Source organism: Rhineura floridana, chromosome 7 (genome assembly GCF_030035675.1).
Source record: "Rhineura floridana isolate rRhiFlo1 chromosome 7, rRhiFlo1.hap2, whole genome shotgun sequence".
In the NCBI taxonomy this organism is placed as follows: domain Eukaryota; kingdom Metazoa; phylum Chordata; class Lepidosauria; order Squamata; family Rhineuridae; genus Rhineura; species Rhineura floridana.
This window is the reverse complement of record NC_084486.1, coordinates 97,594,073-97,614,028: the sequence shown is the minus strand read 5'-3', so window position 1 is coordinate 97,614,028 and position 19,956 is coordinate 97,594,073. Positions and strand designations below refer to the sequence as shown.

General features: G+C 41.9%; 1 protein-coding gene across 1 annotated transcript in view; it reads left to right on the top strand.

The window, feature by feature from the left end:
* The first annotated feature begins 375 nt into the window (after window positions 1-375).
* Window positions 376-19,956, top strand: part of LOC133389269 (ovotransferrin-like) — a 30,583-nt gene continuing 11,002 nt past the window's right edge. Inside the window, exons 1-10 of the mRNA XM_061636598.1 lie at window positions 376-504; window positions 2,936-3,102; window positions 3,760-3,871; window positions 5,095-5,289; window positions 6,600-6,735; window positions 8,848-8,903; window positions 13,197-13,369; window positions 14,838-14,991; window positions 17,191-17,342; window positions 19,518-19,608. Coding sequence (XP_061492582.1) covers window positions 462-504; window positions 2,936-3,102; window positions 3,760-3,871; window positions 5,095-5,289; window positions 6,600-6,735; window positions 8,848-8,903; window positions 13,197-13,369; window positions 14,838-14,991; window positions 17,191-17,342; window positions 19,518-19,608 — 1,279 coding nt within the window. The 5' untranslated portion in view covers window positions 376-461. The remainder of the gene's footprint in view (window positions 505-2,935; window positions 3,103-3,759; window positions 3,872-5,094; window positions 5,290-6,599; window positions 6,736-8,847; window positions 8,904-13,196; window positions 13,370-14,837; window positions 14,992-17,190; window positions 17,343-19,517; window positions 19,609-19,956) is intronic.

Sequence of the window (19,956 nt, the reverse complement as noted above, 5' to 3'; positions counted from 1 at the left end):
AATAGACAAGGTATTCCTGCCAATTTAACTGTGGCTGCAATCCAACACATACGTACCTTGGAGTAAGTCCCATTGAACCCAATGGAGCTTATTTCTGAGTAGACATGTATTGGATTGTAGTCTGTATTTCAAGTACAGGAGGAATTAAAATGACAGGGGGATTTCCCATTTGAAGCCTCTCAATCCCTTTTGCCTCTTGCCATCCATGCAAAACTCTGTGAATTCAGTGCCAAAGTGATTTTTTTTCTTGCAAATGAACTGGATGGAGGCGGGGGCAGGAGCTATTGGGAAACAAGGAAGGACAAACACAGTTGGGTCACTGCTTCTGCTAACACTGCAGAGTCCACTCTCTCTATAAAAAGGCAAGGCTGCTGAGTCAAAAGCCTTCACAGATGCTGTGGGAGCCATCTGTGACAGACACCTCTGCAACAACTCTCTGAAAGCCTCCAAGGGAACAAAAAATGAAGCTTGTCCTCCAAGCCACGCTGTCCATTGGGCTGCTGGGTAAGTGAATGCAGGCTTGCAGATATTCACAAGTCAAAGGAACTTCAGGGGCTGCCAGGTGGCATTAGAGCCAGTCTTTCCACCTCTTGGAGAAAGACAAACCTTTTAAAATAGTGCCACCATTATTTGTGGCACTCCTTTTCTTTTATAAAACAGAGTCATTGAGCTACAAGCCTTTCAAATAGTGCCTTGTGGCAAACAACATCCTCATCTGAGATGGCAAAAAACCCTGGAAAGTTCACAGCAGTTTCCCCTTTTTGTTGAGGGCTGGGTCCAAAATCCCCGCTGACCTTCAAACATCTGCTCTCGTTTGTGTCACAGACACACCATACATTTAAAGTACATGGCTTCCCCCAAAGAATCCTGGGAACTGCAGTTTGTTGGGAATTATAGCTCTGTGAGGGATAAACAAAGCTTCCCAGAATTCTTTGGGGAAGCCATGTGCTTTAAGTGTATGGTGTGGATGTGTCCTTGTAACTGATGAACAAGCTTAAATTTAAACATATGCTAAACTTTAAGCCAAAGTCTCTTTCTTAGCTATTGAAACAGTGTTTAGCTATAAATATATGGTTATTTAAGCTTGTGTTAGGTACGGCGAACAAGATAGGGATTGATGGATAATATTTTGGGTAAGCAACTCTCTCCTCCAGAACGGGCAACAGTACCATGATTAACTCCAAAGTGATGCAGGGTTTTGACGAGGGGAAATTAGGGTGGAAATTGCACGTTCCTCTGTGAAATGCCTGATTCCATCCAAACCCACACTTGACAAGGTAATGCGACTTTTGAAGGTAAAAGAAGAAGTGGTGGTTGTGGGAGATAGACTGGCTAGGTCCTCCTGTGCCTACCCATTTTTCCTTGCACATACCTCCCAACTGTCTTTCAGCTAAGGAAAAATGGGGTAAAATAGCTTGAGGGAGGGTTGTTGCAGGGGGAAATTGGCAGGTCAGGAAAAGGGTTTAACACCCTCCTCCTGACAGCTGATTCTCCCTGGCAAATCCCCTCAACTGCTGCATAGCGTTACAAAGCAAACCGGTTGGGAGCCCCATGTTTGCATGTAAACTATAGTTTCATTCTAAGTTAATGGGCCTCTACAGTGCTGTAATTCTCAGGTCCTAATGAAATGAATGAAATCTGTATGAAGATATGTGCAGATCCCAGTCAGTTCAATAGGACTTGTGCTCTAGAACTTCCTGACGGATGCTAATTAGGCTTTCTACCTATCAGACCTTTGGGTCCATCTAGCTTAGTATTGTTTATACCGACAGCAGCTCTCCAGGGTATTTTTCAGCCCTACCTAGAGGTGCCAGAGATTGAATCTGGGGGTCTCCTGTGTGCAAAGCATGTGCCCTACAAGTGAGCTGCAGTCCCTCCTCCAGTTAGGGCTAAACTCAAACTGATGCTAATTGCATGATTGCAATAAATTTGCCTAGTGTTGGAAGGAGGGACAATTAGGATTGGTACTGTGGGGATGTTTCCGACATGCACACATATTTGCCCCCATTTTGTGGTCCCAATGAACCCCCCCCCCCACGGAAATTGCTTTCAATCCAAAAGGGAAGCTTCAATTGGCATTTAATATATGTCCATGTGACGACTCTGCTGGACCATGATTGCAGGCCTTTGAACATTTGTGACTGAGGGTGCGAAAACAACCTGTCCAGATTCCAGAATATGATATCTCTGGTTTTGCTTGTGACCGCACAGCTGGAATTCATCAGAGGATGAACAACAAAACACACAATTACTACAACTGACTGAAAGGATGAACTGCCCTTAAATGTCACAACATTATACTAAACAAATATTGATACATTCCTGTAAACAGCTTAGCTTTTCTTTGTCTTGGGGCCAGTATGATACTGCTCACTAAGCATTATGCAGTGCAAGACCTGGTACCAGTAAACAGACTCTTGTCTATTTGTTAAGTCACAGAGTTCTGATGGACACTATAGAAGGTAACTTAAAGGTGCAGTGGCTAGAGAAAAATCTCATCTACATAGACACCAAAGCACCAGCAATTCAAGGATGTGTATCTGATACAGGCATCTAGTAGCAGCTCAGAAACTTTAAGATCCTGCCTTGATAGTGTAAAGGCGAAGTCTAAATGCTGGTCTAATACAGCCTTCCACAACCTGGTGCCCCACAGATATTTTGGACTACAACTCCTTGACCACTGGCCATGCTGATTGGGGCTGATGAGAGTTGTAGTCCAAAACATTTGGAGGGTACCAGGTTGGGAAAGGGTGGAATAACACAAAACTAGTGAGCAAATCTTCCTGTGTTGATCATGGTATTGGGCAACGATGCAAATGGGAAAAAAGCCCATTGCCTGTAAATATATCAAGGAGGGCTTCAAATTCAGACAAGGCAATGTTGTTTGTGAGGCCCATGATTTCACATCACTTCCGCTTCTTCATTTTCTCCACAGCATTGTGTTTTGCAGCTTCTCCTGTAAAATGGTGCACAATATCGCCCCCTGAGCAGGCCAAGTGTCAAAGGGTGCAGGAATGCTTAAGTGCCAATCCATCTGTGGGTGTGCCACAGTTAAACTGTGTGAAGAAGACTGCTCCCCATGAGTGCATAGAGGCCATTGCAGTAAGTAACTGGTGGAAACCAGACCTGAATGCTGAAGGACTTCCCTGAGTTTGGTGTGCAAAACAAGCTAAACTTTCACTGGTGCATCTGTCAACCATGCAGAAGAAGGTTTATTTCAAAGTTACTGTTGCCCTGTGTAGGGCCAGAAGAGAGAGCTAGGAGGGGGCATGGGATAGAATTTGGGAGATCAGGGAGAGAATTTGGAACGTTCTGGCAAATCATAGACGTAGCTGACAGAATCCATGAGATTATGGGAAAAAACTGATAGAACTTGAGTGAAATTAATAGTAAAATAGTCTTTTATCTGTATACTGGCTTTTCAGACCTCAATATTTGTTTACTTGGCAGAAAATGGTTTTAGTGGTTAAAACAATAAAATATTGGTCCAGTGACAATCTAAAGGCAACTAGACCACTGAAGAAAGTCCCTATTTATCTCCTGGGCCAGAATCTCCGTTTAAGATAGCTCTGTTGCTCCTTTCTGACTCTGGCACTGTGAAAAATAGAAGGGAGTTTTGTCACTTTCTGGTTCTACAAGTGACTGACGGTGCAATTGTGTTTCTAGCTCCTTTCATTCATGCCATTTTTATGTCCAAGAGGGGGAGGAGGAGTTTCAGTGTACTCTACTTCTCATTTGTCTACTCTTGTGTGATTTCAGCACTCCGAGGCAGATGCCATCACCCTTGACGGTGGTCTTGTTTTTGAAGCAGGCCTCAGCCCTCATAACCTGAAGCCAATTGTAGCTGAAGTTTATGGCACAAGTACAGGAGGTAAATTTGGACAGAGCTGATTCTGAGAATTCATAAAGATTGGCCAGTGGCATAAAGGGATGCTAGTTGTGTATATGCAGCAAGTGATAACATGAACTGAACTGACAAAAGCAGGAAAAACAACAGGGGAGGGGCAGTAACATAAGCTGTTTCATACTGAGTCAGACCACAGGTCATTCTAGCCTAGCTTGGTCTGCTATGGCTGGCAGTGGCTCTCCAAGGCCTAGAGCAGCAGTTTTCTCTGATATGTTTACCTGGGGCTGTTAGGGATTGAACTCATGCATGCAAAGCATGTGGTCGAATGCTAGGGATGGATAAATCTGCCAATTTTGTTTTTTCCCCAGTTTCAGTTTTTTAGTCTTCAATTCAGTTCTCCATATTTCTCCATCAGATTGCTTTTTTTTAAAGTTCTCATGAAAGTTCATCAGCATCTTGTGTGCATTTCTCCTAATGCACATCTTTTTGTATGCAGTTTTGCTTAATATACACACTTTGCAAGCCATCCCCCCCATATAATTCATTTTTGTATGTTATTTTTAGTAATATATGCATTTTATATACACCTTTCCTCAATATACACATTTTTGTATACATTTGTTTGGTTGGAGAACTGAATTGCAAAATTTGGACAAGTGCAAATTTTGAAGGAAAGTTGCATTTCACTTTGGGCATTGCTTTGGGAAGTGTGAGTTAAGTAGGTTTGCATTAAAATGCAAGCCAAATCTCCCTCCTCCTGAACACCTTGAACAGTTCCTTGAAAGTTTGGAGTGAATTCCTCTGGAGTGGATTCCACTGCTCCACTGGCATGGAGCCATCAGCTTCCACTGGTAGCAGGCCATGTCCTGTGGAACTCCTTGCCAGTAAAGGTCCGGCAGGAATCATCCGTGCCTTCTTTTAGACACCTTCCAAATACTGTATTATTCAGACAGACCTGTGAAGCGTGCATTTCTTTCTACCAACCAGGATTTATTGACACTTTTATTGATTTTATTGTAAAGGTGGGTTTTTATGTTGTGTCTTTTTAATGAAAGTGCGGTCTGCAAGTGTTTAAATAAATAAATGACATAATCTAACCAGGAGCACCCTAGTGAGGTGTTTGTCGTCTGAGTAGACAAGAGTCACTAGGAGAGGATAATCTCCAGAGGGAGGGAGAAGCTGGAAAGCTCTTTGTTGCTACGCAGATATAAATTTGCCATCTCTCTGTCTCCCTTTCTCCCTGTCAGGAGACTCTGTTACCAGTTACTATGCTGTGGCTGTTGTGAAGAAAGGCACAGTCTCTTCCCTTAGTGATCTCAAAGGGAAGAAATCTTGCCATACTGGCTTGGGCAGATCTGCAGGCTGGAATATTCCAATGGGGAGGCTGGTGGCTCATGGCTTTATAGAATGGGCTGGAGCAGAAACGGAACCTATAGAGAAAGGTAAGAGGCAGCAGGGGGAAAAGAGCAATGATACTGATATGAAATGAGCAAGAATCGGCAGGAAAAAGGCCATTGGTCATCTGACCTTCTGACAAATTCTGGTTGCTGGGTTAATCTGCAGCAGCAACATAAAGGCAAAACATGCTGTGACACCTGGGAAACAATTTGGTGAGCTCTCTATATGTGTGAGTGTGTGGTGAGTTTTGTAGGCCACAGCCTACTCCATCAGTTGCATGAAAGTGGTGGGAGATATGTACAGATGGGTTCATATACCCTAGAGGTGGGGAACCTTTTTAAGCTCAAGGGCCACATTTCATTGAGGGCAGCTTTCTGGGGGACACAGGCAAAACTGGGCGGAGCCACACATGTGACTTTTATCTTGTACAGTAGGATACATTCCAGCCAGCCAAAAGATTTACACATACACGCACATCACATACATCTATCATCTAGGCAAGCAAACAAGGCTAAAGAGACACATTTTAGCCAGACAAGAGCATTCAGAGGATGCAGAGCAGGGCAGGTGAGGGATGTGGCCCCAGGAGAGGGGGTGTTGCTTGGGGGGAGTGTCCCAAGGGCCGGGTAGAGAGTCTTGGTGGGCCACATTCAGCCCTGGACCTGAAGTTCCCCACCCCTAATGCATGCTCTCTAGAAATGTCTGCATCCAGCCCCTTATTGAAGTAGATTGCTCCGTGTACATCCCTCCCACATAACCACTGTTCACATGTACCAAGTATAAAAGCCAGGGCTAGCCAAATACATTTTATTTTCCCAAGTGGCTGCAGAGCATGATTTGAGAAGTGTGCTGTGCAATCCCTTGTGTTCCATGTGTATGTTTGTGTGTGGATGTCCATGAATGTATGTGTGTACATAAATGAGTGTGTGTGTGTCTTTGTGTATGAGAGAGGATAGGGTAACTTGGATCCCATCCACTTTTTGTATTGGCTTCTGGCATGTGACCCCCAAAAGGTGAGCCAAGGCAGAATGTGGACCTTGGGCTGAAAAAGGTTCTTCACCCTGCCTTCCAACATTGCAGAGGCTTCCTGGGTGCCTGTCTCATCTTGCATGCAACTATTGCATCTGCATATGAGCCAAGGTTTGTGTCCCCGCACATTCTGTGACGTCATGGGGATCCTTTGTGTTACATCTGCTATTTACCAAAGGGTGAGTGCTACCCTTGAAAACAATTGGCATTCCAAGGCAACATTTGAGAGATTTGTGTGGTTGAGCCATCCCTGATACAAACTAAAAGAACGCAATTTAAGAAGGGGCCTGCCAATGACTTACCTGTATGTGTTTTTCTTTTACAGCTGTAGCCAGGTTTTTCTCAGGCAGCTGTGTCCCAGGTGCCAAAGATGAGCCAAATCTGTGCCGCTTATGTGCTGGAAAAGGTGCTGAAAAATGTTCCCGGAATGATCCCTATGCTGGATATACTGGAGCTTTAGAGTAAGTAGCATGCATTTTCCCATAGGGTTTGTTTGGGAGGGGGGTAGTCCTTGTACATTCAGGTGCTTCATAACTATAATATGAGAAATATGGTTTTGCCCTGAACGGTGGAATATAATTTCTGAAAATAACACTGCTTGGAATGAACTTGTCCGGTTTAACACAGTTCACTAAATTTGTTCAAAAAACTCTGAACTACACCTGATTGTAGTTCGCATAATTGCAGAATGTGAATTAAGTTCATCTTGGGGTAGAAATGTGAACAATTTCTAGTTCATTTTCAAGTTCATTCACTTACATGTCCTTTTTTAAATTCTTTACACTCATCGGCCTTTGAGCTTATTATTGTTGGGAAAAATTAAACACTTCACACTCTGCTGTGTGTGCTTTCTGATGTTTTCTTAGTCTTCTTAACAATATTCTATCCTTCAGCACAGCAGCTTGTAATATTCTGAATGCTGACTTTTTTTTTTTTTGGCCAAGGCTCGTTTGGATGAACTTCAATTTAGTTGTGAGCTGAATGAGAACTGAACTAGCATATGGTTGCTTTTTAGAAATGCTAGGATTTTGTTGGCTTGAATTTTTGTAAATTGTGTTGTTTTTATTTGTATTTTGTATTTGTGCTTTTCTATTTGTGTGTAAGCTGCCTTGGGGGCCTTTTTGGTCAAAAGGCAGCCTAGAAATAAACCTTAACATAACATAACTTTGTAAAGGGAGGAATGTGAACTGGAATTCATTCCTTTTTGGACATGAACTTGAACTAGAACTAGTTCCTTTATAAAATGAATAATGCTCTGATGTAACAATATAAAAATGCAACCTGAAAGCCTTTCTGGACAATTGAAGGAATGATGTTATACTCTCCACTTCCTTGAACAGTAAGATATCCTGGGGGCATCCTAACCTGGGCTTGAATTCCTTTGGAGGAGAACCATTGGAAATATATGGTGTTTTTGTGATAGAAATATACAGGTACAGCTTAAGTGGAGGCAAGCTGCATATATGCTCCTTATCATGCAACAGATACCTTCATACATGATCTCCAGAGAGAGAGGCTATCTGTACCCAAGTACGTCATCTTTCAGCAACTCTCACAATTTTATTGTGTAGTTAGCAACTATGCTGGGGAATTTGTTTTTACTTAACACTAGGGTGAAAGTGTGTGTGTGTGTGTGTGTATTTTCATCAGGAATGCAGTGTGTGGCAGCAGAATTTTATCTCTTCCCTTTCCAGTCCTGATCCTGACAAAAATCTCCCTCCATGTATATGTATATATATATTTATCTGGCCAGCTGTGCATTCTAGTCCAGGAGAGAGGGAGCTTTCTAAAGAAATAAAAACAATCAGTTCTCCTAAGAATGAAAAAACAAAATGAAATGTTTCCAAAACAGCTAGACATTACTATGGGTAGGCTCGCTTGCTTCCATTTTTCAAAGAAGCAAATGCATTCAATAAAAGAAAAGAAAACAGAGTTTCACAGAATGGAAAGGAAATTATATCCAACAGATGCCAGTAACAAATTGCAGAACTTGCAGTGTTTGATTCCCACCTTCTTTAAGTCTATCCTTGGAAACCCCCTTCTTCAGGAAAGCCTTTCAGGAACCATCTGTGCATCACCTTACATATTCTTCCACATTCTTACTATCTGTTTCCAATGCTTGCTTATTCCTGAGACCCTCCATGTTTTATTTTTATTTATTTTATTCTTGCATTTATATCCTGCCTTTCCACCAGGGAGCTCAAGATGGCATACATGGTTCTCCCCCTCTCCATTTTATTCTCATAGGGTTGGTTAGACTGAGAGGCAGTGACTGACCCAAGGTCACCCAGTGAGCTTCATGGCCGACTGGGGATCTGAACCCTGGTTTTCTAGGTCATAGTCCAACACACTAACCACTTTGCCACACTGGCTATCTGTGTAATACAAGTTTTAAGTTCTCCAGGACCATATCACTTCTGTGTTCTCTTGGCACTGAACAAAATTCAACAATAGTAGCTTGTATGCTGTCCTCTCTTTCAGTTTCTTTGGACATGCAGAAGGTTGGTGCAAGCGTAGTAAAGGACAGAAATGTATCATTGTTCTAATACTTCCTCCTCTGCTTGTTCTTCCAGGTGTCTGAAATCTGGAGGAGGAGATGTGGCCTTTGTCAAAGATGCAACTGTACTAGGTAAGGACTGAGGGTAAGTCTAGCTCAGGGTTAGTCAACATGGTGCCCTCAATATTTATTATATCATTAGACCTCATGATGACATTAGACCTCCCATTAACCTTAGCCATCACTAGCTAATGGTTCAGGAATGTTGGGAGTTGTAGTCCACAACATCTGGAAGGCACCATGTTGGCTACTCTCTGTGCAGACAGAATTCACATTTTTGAATCAGTCTGTGTTGCATTCCATGTGCTAAATCAGTTCTATAATGCTCACAATATGTGCAGAAATGTATGTGGACAATTTTTTGTCCACATTGTAGTGACAAACTACTCTTACAACCAAGTGCAAAAAGCCACACAGTGAGGGATTCTATGCTTGAGATTGGCACTCACCCAACTATCTTGGCATATGGTACCCAAGGCTAGAGTCAACACCAGCTGACTAAAAAATGCAACAGCCGTATGTGAAAAGGTAATGAGATCAAGCTTACATTTAAGGTATATTCCAATTAGATTCCAATCAGCAGTGTAATCAAAGCGGCTTATGTATAAAGATCCTGTCCAACCCGTTAGTTAACCACAACCATTATTTTAGTTTTTCTTTCCACTGTTTATTATACCAGTAGTGCATTCTGCTGCCATACAAGATGATCTTTAAGGCACCTGACAGTGTTTTGATTCCAAATCACCAGCAAGATTAACTTCTACTTCTTTTTAAAGCCAAGCTACTGCAGCTGTTCCATAAACTTCTGACGACCTATCATACTTCATTACATACCAGTTATAATGATGGATGAGGTGTGTGCAGAAAAATAATCTCTCCCCACATCCTGAGCAGGAATCCTCTCAGTGAAGGCTAGGCCACTCCGTATCAGAGGTGGAATGCACTGTTGCCCTCACTGTTAACAGTGACCCCAATGGCAGGCACCACTGCTTATATTTTTGTTGCTTTAACTGGTAGTAGCAACCTTTTTGAAAAAATGTAAGGGGGGATGTAAATGTTTTATGTACCATTATCTCCAAACAGTGAAAGGTTAGAAGGGTTGCTGCACACAACCCGAGTTAACTTCCTTGGAATGAAGGTCACTAGACACGCTGTTTCTGTGATATGTTTTATTTACACATACATAAAGACTAAGTGTAGGATGGAAGGTTCACAACACTCACACTCCAACAGATCCTGCTCGCTCATGAGGCTTCTAGGAAATCCCCAGTGCCATAGGTTTGGATTCTCAAAGACAGCAAGTCAGACCTTTGCACCTCTTTCACTCACCATTCCAGGACTGCCAGTTCTCTTTCAAACATACAGACACCTTGATGACACCACCTCCAGCTGGGGGGGAGGGGGCATGAAAAAGATGTGCCCCCTTCTGATAACCTTCTGCAATTGTCTCCAGTTATTTTGTTGCTGTGACATCGCTTGGCCCATGCTTACATAACAAAGGGATTACTTAGACCTGGCTAGACCTATTTACTCAACAAAAGAAGCTGGTTTCACATCCACACCATACATTTAAACTGTGGAGGCCCATTTATTAGAGCAATAGATCTATTAGGGTTCCTACTGGGAGGAAGGGCAGTTTATAAATCTAATAAAATAAATAAATAAATAATGGGGCACTGTCCCACCAGCCTCAGTTGCCAGCCCTGTTACCAGCCTTCCTTGTTAGGTGGGGCAGCCACATTTCTAAGTGGGGCATGGGGGGGGGGAGAGGCACATAGCACCAGCCAGTCCCCCCCTCACTGGTGGAGGGGGTGTGAGGGCTGGGCAGGGGATGGGAAAGGCAGTGACCTTCCCCCTCACTTCTCCTCCATCCAGAGAGTATGTTAATGTACATAAATGAAGTTTAATGGGTTGAACTGTCTCACCCTTTTTTGAGAGATCCCCAGGAATACCAGACTCAAAAGCTTGCCTTTGCCTATAGCTACAGTCCCCTTTTACCTGAGGTCTGTCCTTGTGTTCTGATTCTTCATGAACTGAGCTACTTTGACCATGACAGTGAGCTCCTGAGATGGGCTTCGATGCTGCATTAGGAATCTCAGTTTAAATTCCATGTGAAAAACAAACTTGTCCATACTACAAGTTTAGGGAAAGGCAGAGAGAAAATAAATACTTTAGGGTGTGTGTGTTAAATCCTCATTGAGAGTCCCTCCTTCTAGTCTTGATCCTGACCTTTATATTTTTCTTTCCTGTTGGGCAATCAAGGGAAAGCTTTTTAACTGACTGCTATATAAAGGACTAACTAAGCAATTGGAAACTAATTGTGGAAAGCAGTTGGATTATTTTTACTGGTTGCTAGGTTGATTTTTCTGTCCACAAACCCTGAAAAGACTTCACGCTGAGCTGCACATATTGGGAAAATCAGAATTAGACCTGAGTTACAGCCTAGGTTGCCAGCCAGCCAGCTAGTTAGCTAACTATAGTGTACATACCAATATTTCTATTTCTCTAGGGCTGTTTTCATCCTTTGCCATCAAGTACTCAAAACAAGAAGAAAAAATAGCCATTATGATTGTGTTCATAGTGAGTGCTTTAAAAGAGTAGCCATTTTTTCAGATTATTTTCTGTTATCTCTTTATTTCACCCTTTAGCAATAAGTACCCAATCCTGGTCTGTTCATTATAACTGCAGAATAAACATACTTATTGCAGGCAACAAACAGGCTCTTTTATCACTGGCTGGGTAGAGAACATAAATGAAAATGAAAAGCAGAGCAAAGGAAAGTCCAAGGAGTGGAGTCTAACTGTAGCCCATAATATAAAGTTCTAGTATTTAAGTCTTCAAGGGTCATGTCACTATGCAGGCTGGCTTTTTCAGGATCACTTACGTAATTATAGCAAGATTACGATCATGAAAAATCCACTCTCAGGGAAAATTTAGAGTGAGAAGCTTTGGGGGCTCTTCCAGATGAAGCTTTTGTTGTGCAGTTGCCCTGTCTTATTCACTGAATTTTTCAGAGGGTCCTTTTCTTAAATTGCTCCTGTTCTTAAAACAAGCTGTCATTCTTTAAATGGAGGTTGTCATTGTTTGACATAAATTAAAAAGAAGACAATTACCCCCCAAAAATCCTAGGGTGGGTGAAGAGCAGCTCAGGGGCAGTGCCCCCATTTATTTCTCCTGGCTACAGGCCTGCCCTTAGCTAGCCCCCATCTGCCTGCCTTCTAACCCATATCTAGTCCATGGGGTGGCCCTGGTTGTCCATTTTCTCCTTCTTAGTCTAAACAGTAGTTTAAGAGTGTGGGAACTGTAGTTCTGCGAGGTCTGCACCCTTTACAAGCTACAATTCCCAGGATTCTTTGGGAGAAGCTATGACTGTTAAAGTAGTACAAGAATGCTTTAATTGTATGGTCTGGATGTCACCAGCAGTCCACTTCTGCAGAATTCAGTCTTCCAGCTGTAATGAGAGTCATTTAGTGCAACCCTAACCTTACATGCATAGAAGCATGAGTTGGGAGGGCGGAATCCTGAAAGTTATGTAGACCATCCTCCCATCTCATTACATAAGGTAGAGGCTATTTTAAGGCCATTATGTGGTCCTATTATTTTTTTATATATCAGGGTTTAAGATCTGAATCCTGATTCTGCCACACACCTACTATACAACTTGTGAAGAATCATATTCATAGCTTCTCTGGGCCACAAATTTACAACAATTAATCAGAGACAATGAGCTTCCCTTTCCAGCACGTGGTTGAATTCATTTATTATATCCTAACATCAAACACCATATCTTACCGAAATACAATGCAGTAACCCACTTGAGTGCTCCTATGAAATAACATAGGAAGAGCTGCCTTATGCTGAGTCAAACTACTGGTCCAGTATTGAGTACACTGACTGCCGGCAGCTCTCCAGGATTTCAGAAAGGACTCTTTCCCAGCCTTACCTAGAAATGCTGGAGATTGAACCTGCGACCTGTGGTGGCTGGTGGCTCCATGCCAATGAAGCAGTGGAATCCACTCCAGATTTTAGTCTGAACTTTCAAGGAGCTGCTACAGCACCTTGGACAGCTGCTTCCACCGCCCCACTGACATGGTGCCACCAGCTATCACTGCCTGCAACCTTTTACATGTAAAACATATGCTCCACCACTGAGCTATGGTGATTCCCTGCGAGGGATTGCAACAGTTGTCTTCAGAGAGACATTCTCAATACAAACAGTTAGAATCAGTATTATGGGATTGTGGATTTTCACCTTCATTGTTTTTCATATCATGGCTTCTCATTTCTCAGCTCTGAATTTGTAGCAGCTCAGGGTGGAGCCTATCTTACTTATCTGGTTTTATATCTCACTGTCCTTCCCCATAGATCTCAATGAGGAAGAAAGGAAGAAATATGAGCTGCTTTGTGATGATGGCACTAAGAAGCCAATTGAACAGTATAAAAAGTGTTCCCTGGCTAGAGTTCCTGCTCATGCAGTGGTAGCACGAAGTGTTGACAATCGGGCAGATGACATCTGGGCAGTCCTCTCTAGAGCAAAGGTATTTCGTGTGTGTGTATGTGTATAAAAACTGTGTGTGTATATATAACAAGGACCAGAGATAAATAATTCCAATCCAAAATGCATGAAGGATGAAAAACAGAATAATATAAGATGTTCCCAATAGGAAAATAACAAGAAAAATATTGCACTGATAAAAACAAGCTGTTAAAACGAAGCCATTTTTAAGAAAACAACTCTGGTTCAGTTTTGCATGTCAGTTTTTCTATATCAAGGTAGAGGACATGTTGAAGAAGGCTTTCATTTGCAGTGCTATGTCTTAGTTGGTAGTAATTAATAATGATTAAACTCTAAATACCAGCATTATCCTCTAACAAAATGGTCAGAGTTCAGGGAAATTGTAATGAGGTACAATTTATTTATTTAAAATATTTCTATCCAGCCCTTCTACCCTACAATAAGGCACTCAGGGCGGCTACAATAAAATAGCACAGATGTATAGTAAAATACACAATAAAAACACAAACATTACAGTAAATTAAAATGCATCAGGACTGAGCAAAGCAGGCTTCTTGGGGCAGGGAATGCCAAAGTCTGGGAGCCACAATTGAAAAGGCTCTCTCCCGCCTACCAATTCATGCCTACCAAAATTTATGGTGACCCTACATGTTTCATGTACATGTGGTGACCACATGCTAGGAAGCCATATCCAACTGGGCAGGGACCATGAAGAAAGGGGAACCACAAAATGATGAAACAGTGAAAAATCTTGAGCATACTCTTGTATATATTACCAAAGGCAATATATTATTGAACTTATATGAAAATGCATGAAAAATGCAAAAGGATAAACTTCCAAAATCCAGCTGCATGATTGCGCATCAGTTTGGAACTGAAACAGGTCCACCTTAAAATAAGATTTGGACATACATGGGGGACTCCCTAGTATGTAACTTTGCAAATTTATTTATATAAAAATCATAATAAAACACACACATGAACACCCAGTGAGCTTTCAGGACCTATGGAATGTTGAGGTCCTAGAAATCAGAAAAATATGGAGTAACACCTCATTATCTAGAGAAGGAACTTCTGCATACATACTAACATCATAAACTTGAGTCTCTTTTGCTATCTTCCGTTGGAGGCTGAGTAGATATACTGCTAGACTACAATCCTGGACTTCTTCATGGTTTCTTCATTAGTCCCCCCCCCCCAAAAAAAGGGATCTAGTCTAGAGGAAATGGAAGTCAGGTAGACTATGTGAATCTAGTTGAGGACAGTTGAGCCAATGGTATCTTGAAGATGTCAACTGGAAAAGGAAAATGGATGGGGAAAGAAGGAATTGACCTGCTTGAGACCCTGGAGATGAGCATTAGGGTTGGAGGTGATGCATACCATGAGGTTTAAAAACTCTCCTATGTACACTATACCCTTTGTTCCATCTGTCTTCACATTTTCTTCTTACCTTTTCTCATGCTTCAATGAACATTTTTTTCTTGTCCTAGGAACACTGCCAACTTTTTGGTTCCCCTCAAGGTTCCCCCAAAGACCTCCTATTCAAGGATTCTGCTAAAGATCTTATCCGTGTCCCTGAGATAATGGATTTTCAACTCTACCTGGGCTCCAAGTACTGTACTGCTTACCAGAGTATCAGAAAAGGTAAGTAGGGAATCAGCTGCCATGGATAACTGAGCCAGGTGATGAACATCAGCATGTGGAATGTAGAACATTAGACACCATGATACTGAGCCTACTGTCAACAAAACTAATTTAAGTGCAACACATTCTATTGCAGGGGCAGATGTAGTGCTCTTCAGATACTATTTGACTACATCTCCCCATCATCCCTCAACACTGGCTGTTGGCTGGGGCTGATGGGAATTGGAGTCCAACAATACCTGGAGGGCACCACAGTGACTACTCCTGCTATATTACTACCCTTTTCTGAAATTTATATAATTGGGGAAGTGGCAGAGTCCGATGGCCTTTTTCTATCTAGAGCCTTGTATTTATGTGTTAAGTGTGTGTTTGTCCAGCTCTATCTACTACTGGGTCTGGCCCTGCCCACTGCTGGAATGCCCTTGACAGCTTTCCTCAGAGGTAATGAAGCCCTCAGGCTGAAAAAGGTTCCCTACCACTGGTCTGGGCTATGTAGATGTAACTGGGGACATTTTTTCTATAAATGACTGGACAGTGGTTTTACTGTGGGGCCTTACTACCATTGAAATTTCCCCTTTCTTCATGCCCCATCTGGCCAGGAGTAGCCTACCATCACTTTCTGGTGCATAAGGCAAAACATTCAGATGCATCCCCAGCCCACCTGCAGGGATATAACCACATGTCTATTAGCCAGTTAAAAATGATACAACATCCAGCATAGGTGAGAAGGAGCACCCAGATATCAAATCATGACAGAGGTTTTGTTCTTGTTGTCATCTTGTGATAATTGGTGGGTGAGCACAAAATACAAGGCCTTTTCTGTAGTGGTGCCATGACTCTGACGTGCTATGCCAGTCAAAATCCATCAGTCTCTCTCTTTGTGACTCTTTCACCAGAAATGTAAGACACTTTAATTTCAATGGGTTTTTAGTGTGGAACACCCAATGTATTGCTGCCTGTTTTTAATATCCTCCTGCTGTGGGTTTTTTTTTTTAATCTTCCTGTTATTGCTTTCAGAAACTATTTTGTCCTGGACTTGCACTGATCATATTTTATGGTTTCATTATTATTTTGTACACTGCTCTGCATAACTTCAGTGGAAAAATATGATATTATTTATTTATTATTAGTTTAAAAGCAAAAAGGTCAGCAAATGGCAGGGCACTACTACAGAGGAAGGAGATACTCTTGTTATTTTCTATACTTTTTTTTTAAAGAGCCAGATAAGTGATTCAGTATTTGAGTAGTACAATGGAGGACACACTCATCTATTAATGAGGAAAACAAACAAATACTTAAAGATCACAAAGCACTACAGGCATAAACAAGGAAAAAACATGCCACTGGTTGTTAGTGGTACCCCAGTTACTAGCCAATAGATGCCTCTGATATCAACACAATCACATTCCATAAGGTATTTGGAATAGCAATAGTAGCCTAATAACATACTATAGGGGAAAATACAACATCTCCCCAGCAGAAAAAATAATGTGGTTGGAATGGTTGGAAAATGTAATATCCCTGCAAGTGAAACTGTAATCCTAACTCCACTCAGCTGGGAGTAAGCCCCATTGAATTCAATAGGACTTACTTTGGAGTAGACATAGTTAGGATTGCATTTTGAAGCATTATCATTGGGGAAAACATTTGACTCCCTTGCTGGAGATAGTTACTTGTTTTTCTGGAAAGACTTTTGATATAGCTATAGTAAAATGATCTTTCCTGAATTTAGGATGCTGTCTCTGGCCCCAATCTGAGCATATTGTTCAGATTTATATAAATAGCTCTTCTTGGTGTACTTGTAAATATCTTTTAATCAGAGCAAACATTTTATCACATAAGTTTGCAATCTCTTATTCAGGTTCAGTGGTATATCCAACTGCAAGATGGCCTTGTGACATTTCAATCCTAATTTTTAATTGTTTGCAAAAGGAAAGTGGTGCAATTGTTTAAAGATTAAAGGACTGCTCATCAATTTGTTTGCTTTCCCAATTAACTCCATGGTTTCCTGGCTGTATATGTTCCCAATTCGACTTGAATATTATGGAATTGGTGCAATTAGGGCTGGACTTTGGGGCAGATGTCTAGAGCCCTAAAGTGGTTATGACGTCACTGTCTCCCTCTGCCAGCACTTAATTTGCAGCATGATGAGGCATCAGAGTTCCTGATTAATTGAGTTTCTCCTTTCTGGTACCTTAGCTAGAGTTTCTCGCGATGAAGCAGAGAAGGTCACATGGTGTGCAGTGGGCAAGGCTGAACAGACAAAGTGTGACTTGTGGAGTGGACTGAGCAACGGTCGCATTGAGTGTGCTGTGGCAGAAACTACACAAGACTGCATTATCAAGATCCTAGTAAGGACTTCAAGTTGCATGCAGCTTCCCCTTGGACTTTTCTATTGAGAGTAGTGACTAAAGCCATAGGCAGTATTCAGTACTAGCCTTTTCCAAACTAGACTCATTGAAATTCAGACATGATTAGCTTAGGTTCATTAATTTCAGTAGGACTATTCTGTGTAGGACGTAGCTGAATACAACTCCATGTCCATACTTAGGTTTCCTTGTTTCCATCTGATGGCTATGTTCTGCCTCTATAGTCAGAGGCAGTATGCTTCCAGTTGCTGGAAACTGCAGGAGGGGAGAGTGCTCTTGTACTCAGGTCCTGCATGCAAGCTTCCCATGGGTATCTGTGAGAACAGGATGCTGGACTAGATGGGCCACCGGCCTGATCCAGCAGGCTCTTCTTATGTTCTTAGGATGTGGCTTTGGCTCATATTATAGCTTTTTTGCATCTATCAGTCACCTATCTATCCCAGGGTTAGCTAATATGTACCCTGCAGATGTTTGTTTATTTATTGCATTTATATCCCACCTCTTGTCCAAGCAGCTCAAGGTGGTGTACATTATTCTCTCCTCTCCTCATTTAATCCCCACAACAACCCTGCAAGATAAGTTAGGCTGAGAGGCAGTGACTGGGCCAAGGTCACCCAGTGAGCTTCATGGCTGAGTGGGAATTTGAATCCTGGTCTCCCAGGTCCTAGTCCAGCACTCTAACCACTATACCATACTGGTCTCACTACAAGTCCCACAATCTCTGTCCATTGGCCATGCTGACTGGGACTAATGGGGGTTGTAGTCTAGCATCTTGAGGTCATTGTATTGGGTACCCCTGACCTATCCTATTCCTCTCCTCTCCATACACACTCTTCTTCCAAGGAGCTCAAATATCATTCATTGTCTTCCCCCTCCCATTGCTTCAAGCATCCCTGCGTTATGCTGTGTCCCATTGGCAGTGACTACCTAAAACATTGTTTGTGTACAATTTGCACAGAACCTTTGATAAGAAATAGTTGCAGAAGTGGTATTGACTGTCCACAAATGTGATTTCTGATAACATCCATGTGTGTTCTGTATTGGTACACATTGGAATCTTTGGAGGAAACTGGCTGCTTATAGCATTGTTCATTTTCCATCCTTTTGCTGGGTCTTCCACATTCTTTCTGTTCATCTCTCATGAACCTGTGAACAGGACTGCAGCCAAAAAGGTGTATGTAGTGTTGATATTACAGTGTATATTTTTTTCTAGCTTCCAGACTCAATGTCTGAAATACTGAGAGATGAATGTTAAGCTGCAAGACTTTAACTGACAAGATTTTAATGGTGATTCCTATTATGCAGCATGGAGATTAAAGTTTTTTCAGGTCATGGCACAGCCTTCCTCAACCCAATGCTCTCCAGATGTTTTGGACTACAACTACCAGCAGCTCCAGTCAGCATTTTGGAGGGGACTAGGCTGGGGAAGGCTGTCATCAGAAGCATAATTTCATGCAAGACTGCTACTTGCTGGTAATTGCTGATTATTTCTTAGGTTTTTCAGGCTTAACAATTTGGCTGGCAAGGAGTAACCATAACAAACAAAGAGGTTTTTCTCTACTATTGTGTGTTTCCAGACTGTTGTACTTTTACGCTGATCACTCACACATTTGGATAGATCCCAGCAAATGCCCTTTACTCAATAAGAATGCACCTTCATAACTCACCCATAAAGAAAGCAGGTACATTGTGGTAAATAGCAATGGTTAAATAATAGTCTTGCACAAAAATCTGCTTGCTTATTTATTTAAAAGCATTTATAAGCTACTGAATATTTTAAAAATCTCTAAATGGTGTACAATATAAAAGCAAACAATTTCATTAAAACAAAAATACAACCTGAAACCAACAAAACAGCAGTATAAAAGCACATAAAATAGGAATTCAGGGGATTTAAACACATAAAGCAGGGTCTAATGTTATGGGTCAGGGAAAGCCTGAGCAAAAAGATAAGTGTTTGCAAGACATCTGAAGCAACGGATGGTTGCTGCTTCAAGTGTAGCAGAAGGATGAGCACTCCATAGTACAGGAACAAAAGCAGAAAATGCCCCTCTTCTGATGCCTCCCTTTTGTTCATGGATGGTGCTGTTTTGGCTTTATAAAGATCCACCCTTGGAGAATTAAGTTTGCTATTAGTATATCTAATGTTCTTTGCAGAAAGAGGAGGCCGATGCCATAAGCTTGGATGGAGGACACATCTACACTGCAGGACTGTGTGGTTTGGTGCCAGTGGCAGCTGAAGTCTACTGTGAGTATGGAAAATGGCAGTTTGCCTCAATATAGCACTCTCTGTCATATGCCCATGGCTGGAAACAACTTCTGATAGACCTTCATTGCAATTCTGCAATGGGCCTGACAGAAATGAAAGGCATCGTTCTTTTGACCTGCAGGATTGAGGTTTTCCACCAATCCTGCATCATGGTTATTATGTCTTAAGTATGACCACCTTGTCACCCCAAATTAGAGTGCTTTCCTGCCGGTGTGCTGGGCATTTTCTGCCCATGTCTCACTTTATTGTAAGTTGTCAGAAAGCAGCTGGCTTTTGTCCCTCGCATCTGTGACCTCAAGTGGTGTTACTCATGTTGCTTGTGCAGTG